Below are 5235 nucleotides of genomic sequence, written 5' to 3' on the forward strand. Positions count from 1 at the left end.
ACTTTGACATGTTATACTATATTATTTCCATTTAACACACTTTGACATGTTATACTATATTATTTCGATTTAACACACTTTGACATGTTATACTGAGCATCGTGAATACCGTTTTGGGTCAGGACACTGATTTCAATTCCTTACATATAGTAATCCGGAAACAGTGTGAGGTCACCTCCGGCACAGCATTTGCATTTGAAGAGAATCATAGGAACTTGCGTCTCCATTGTAGAGAACTCTCCCCAATTGGTAAGTAAGGAAAACTTCCCGAGGTTCAAGAAATTCGCTCACGTCAGGTATGCATATGCACAGCTCTTTGCATATGTATTCAGTAATTGATTTACTTGCAGGAGTGTATCATTAACTTGCCATGAGTAATATCTAACCATTGCAAACAATCCTACTAGCCAATAGGTAGGCGAGGCTGAAGGAATAAATTAACGAATTGCAAACAGTGCTGAAACAACAGTTCATAAATAGCAAACTATTTGTATCAAGAATAGTGAAAACAAGTATAATTATAAATATTTACGAATCAAATTAAAGTAAGTAAGAAATCTTATTAAAAATTTTTTTTTTTAAATCTGAGATAACATTATCAACATATTGAATACGATTGTAAATCTATATCTCTTAAGAAATGGAGGATAATTGCGCTCTTGAGAATAAAGGAAAACAAAACAATACACTTTTCTAAAGAATTTTTGCACAATCTTTCCGTTTGAATACTCGATCACCACTGAAAAAAGTTAAAAATACCTTATAATACTCCCTGCTTGCTAATCCTTATAGATATCTACAAATCGAACAGATACCCGATGATAGTCGAGATAAGAGCCTTCAGTGCCCGTTGTGATGGCTAAGGGGCTGCACCTCTTACCGGCCGGCATCGCCTTCTTGGTCCCCGTCTCCTTTCTCATAACGTGAGTCATCTTAACCATTACGCAAATAAGTAATCAAGATAACATTTCTGCTAAGTAAATTATACATCTTCCTCATCTCGATACTTGTGAAGTGTTACTTGGACCATTCGGAGCCTTTCTGCTCAGTCATGTCAGCTCTTTCCTGGTAGTAATATTTCTCATAATTTCCTCTTACATCCAAACTTCTTAGGAAGGTACTCTTTATACTTCTAGATACTCAAGATCTTTCACTATCCAGGAATTGCTATCAGAAGCCCAGTCATGCCTTTTTTAGACGGGGAATCCTCTAAATTAGTAGTCTCCATACGTTTCATTTTAAGACTAAGTCAGAGGTCATGTCCTGCCTAGTTCATCACGCCAGATTCATACCATCAAGAACATTCTTATAAGATGCCAATTGTATTAACTTTCAAATTTATATAATAAATATTTCTAGCTGTGATTACCATTTCGTTTTGTGTCATCATATATGACAACCAACCATAGATTACAAATTAAAATATTTAACTTTAGGCCAGTTTTTTTTCTTATTGTTTCCTAGTATAAAAGTTAAAAAGTCGCCCTAAATTGAAACCTTGCAAAATTATTCATCCAAAAACTCCTTAGAAATATGCCCTCTTCTTATTAATTTTAGTGACACAACTTGCTCCTTGTATACCACTTTTGGATACATCTGGGTATTCTCATAGACATTAAGATTTATAATATCTGAATGGTCTCACTGGTAATATCAACTTTGTTACTCCATCCATTCAAAAAATGAACTGACCATCAGTTTGAAGTTCACTAAACGTGCTTAGCCCAACTCTACATCTTCCTTGTGCTGCCTGACAAGAAGCTTATTGGTTCCTTTGATTCACCCTTGCAGCGCGAATAGACAAATATAATATAATGATAATTATTCCAATTGCTTTTGGAGAACTTCTTTACTATCCTGTCAACCTTATGATTTGTTGTTGTGGGTCATAAGATACCATAGACTGATATTGCGAATTTAAGCCACGATATCAACTTAGCAGGATTCATTGGAGATTGTTCACATATTCGGTGAGTCGAATTCGATAGCAATCCAATTAAATCAATAATAACGTTAGAGAATAGTACGTAAGTACCGCTTTCGATGACGCCGCATATAAATTGAGTTGTCAAAAAAAAAAAACAATAATGTAAAGCCGTCACGTGAAGGCTACATTAGTACATACATATCCCAAGTACGTTAATAGTTATATTTAAGATATTATTGAAGACTCTCACAACTCAAAATAATTAATTGTGAAAACATAAAAAAAAAATTTGAGTTGTGAGATTTCAGTTATTTAATGAGCAATTAATTACTCTTTAGTAATAGATAGGTCCTATTCTCATTAAAATAGTCTAACAGGACTTAAATGCCTAAGTTTCCAAACATTCATCCTCTACAGCGCATTTTATTTTGTTTATTTGAAGAAACTGACTTCAAATTGTTAGCAATAATAAGCAATGTATAAATACAAAGTATTACAGAATTTTATGAATAACTAAGATAGAAAAAAATACAACCGATTTGAACGGAGAACAGCCAAGATTGCTTCAAGGCTTCAGTTTATTTTGTTAAAGTGTTAAATTCTCAGAAATGAAAAATTTATATTTGTTATAACCACCTCGAGAAACCTTAAAACACGAAGTTTTTTAGCAACTGAAAAATAAAAAAATCTACATAATTTTGGCCTTCCCTGGTCTTTCGATTTTTTTTTTTTAATTCCACAAAAATATTATTAACTTCAACACGAGCTCACTATTTTACACAAAACTTGGGGACGTGTGTAGGTTAGGGAGTGAAAGGTTTGTGATGCGTGCACCGTACCAAATTTTATTTTAAGAACATCAGGTGAAAAGTTTTGTTATTAATTGTTAGCATCACGATTTAGTCAGATTTTTTTTTTTCAAATAAAATGGCTAGTGACAGATTTATTTGTTTTGTTTTTTCAAATATAAAATAAGAAGATGGTCAGAGGTTGCGGTCTGTAGAAAAACACAGATAAACAAAAATAATTTATTTGTGCCGAAGTTTCGACCTGATTTTCAGGTATTCATCAGGACTATAAAACAAAAAGAGAAAACAACCATCAATCAGAGAAACATAAAAATTTATTATATTTCCAAATTTGTTAATCTATTATTTATTTTATTTCTATGTTTCTAGATTAATGATCTAGATCTAATTAATGATCTTAATCTATGTTCTATAATAATGATTGTTATCTCTTTTTGTTTATAGCCCTGATGAAGACCTGAAAATCAGGTCGAACCGTCGGCACAAATAAATTATTTTTGTTTATCTGTGTTTTTCTGCTGACTACCTCCAGCCATCTTCTCTTATTTACGTACGGTCAACTATCTTCACCTCATTATAAATATAAAATCAATTGTTTATTTTTTATAATAACTATCAACTAATGTATTAGCTAAAGGGATCAAAAGAATATAACACGAATTTAATGAAAATTCAAGTCAGTGTCAGTTTAATAATACGATTGTCTAAAATTATGTAGCGGTGAGGGGGGGGGGGGATATATACCCTCCTATGAAAGTAATTTTGCCGCCTAAGCTCCGCCAAAGTTCTTTAACTTGTCTCTGCTTAACTCCCCGATGCACTAACCAGGCTACTAAAAAATATAAACCCAATGCATAGACAAAGTAACGTTTTATTGAAGAATGATTAATTAATATACAATTTTTTATTGCAAAATAATATGCAAATATTCATCTATGTTATTATTTTTTTTTTTTAATTGTCCCTGAAGGGATCATAAAATATTGAGGCTTCAAATCTTGTATAATAAATATAAGTGGATTACAGACGATTAACGCTGTATTAAATAATCTGAACTATTTACATGGGATATCCTAAATCCGTCTTTATGAGTGATGGAATTAAACGAAATAGGGGATATGTAAGTCTATCAACTTATTCTTAGGACATTTATTTATTCTTAAGTAAACGACGGAATATTAGGGGCTCAATATTTCATATTCAATATTTAGATTAGCTAGATAAAAATCCTCAGGGAAAATAATTATATTAAATTGAACTATTACAAAAATATTTATAAATAAGTCATATAGTAACATTTGAGGCATGGGAATCTCCTATCCCGTTAATCGTTTTCACTGTTCGGATCGATCCTTTTGCCGATATGCCAACTAAAGCGGGTTGACTCCCCCGCAATCATAAATAATAAACAGACCTATTTTGCTAATAAACAACCGTACTTCATTGTCACACAATAATTGTTGCAGTGGCCTTCAGTGGGGACTCCTGCTTTACGAGGAAATGAACTTTCCCTGTTCACATAGCGACTGAAAGCTCATTGGCTACTTACGAGCCTTGCCATCGATTCCTTGTATCGATGATTCATCCATAATGATTTGAAAATAAAAACAGATCCGTCTAATCCCGTCAGGTTGGATTGAAATCCTACATTAGCGTTGTATCTAATATGCACCGTTATAAGCCATGAAGGGGTTAAGTACTTTGTAAGGAAGTACTGTTACTAGACGGTTATGCAAGGATGTGATTTGTTCAAAATCACACTCCACTACCAGAATTTTACCAAATTGAAGGTACCGAATTTATGAGCCTGGGTGGACACAAGGACGGCTCCATTAACCCACAGGATTGACTCATGGCTACAGTGTAACAGAATTTCAGTAAACAATTTTTTGCCCAGCCGGATTCGAACCGGGTTCTTGGAGCTAGTAGCATCGCGCCTTACCACGCTGCCACCACACTCCATCTGTAGTTTTGTATACTTTCTGTTAGATAACTCTTTTATTTCGTTTTTAATATAAAAATAATTCAGTTTGAAATTTATGACAATTTAACTTGAATAAATAGCAAGGTATTTCTATGCCTTTTTTCTGGAAATCTACAAGCAGTGTAAGTGCTTGTGTAATATAAAATACGGCAACTAAAGCAAAACAGTGCGAGAAATAGACTACTCTTCAATCCATTTAGATCTCAACATTACTGACTTACTCTTTGCTGATATACTAACTGTAATAAAAACAAATATTTATTTTAGTATTTTGTTTAAAAAACGAAGTTATTTTAATGGGAAAATAAGTGGAATGGTTCTCGTTCTTCTCAATTTCATTTTTTTTTTTTTTTTTTATACCAGATCTTTATTTTTATATCAGCCTTACATGGTTGATATAACTTATATTATATATATATTTTTTAACAGTTGATTATGAGGGGGTGTAGTCATACAAATGACACCCCTAACTATATAAAATGTTCTTATTAAAGGAAAAAAAATAATAATAAAAT

General features: G+C 32.6%; 1 protein-coding gene across 1 annotated transcript in view; it reads left to right on the forward strand.

Annotated features, from left to right (window-relative positions):
* The first annotated feature begins 824 nt into the window (after positions 1–824).
* LOC106690337 (DNA damage-regulated autophagy modulator protein 1) overlaps positions 825–5235 on the forward strand; it is a 20882-nt gene continuing 16471 nt past the window's right edge. The window contains exon 1 of the mRNA XM_014435742.2: positions 825–923. Coding sequence (XP_014291228.1) covers positions 856–923 — 68 coding nt within the window. The 5' untranslated portion in view covers positions 825–855. The remainder of the gene's footprint in view (positions 924–5235) is intronic.

The sequence above is a fragment of the Halyomorpha halys genome, unplaced genomic scaffold, assembly GCF_000696795.3.
Source record: "Halyomorpha halys isolate HHAL.00 unplaced genomic scaffold, Hhal_1.1 Scaffold1666.1, whole genome shotgun sequence".
NCBI classification, from domain to species: Eukaryota; Metazoa; Arthropoda; class Insecta; order Hemiptera; family Pentatomidae; genus Halyomorpha; species Halyomorpha halys.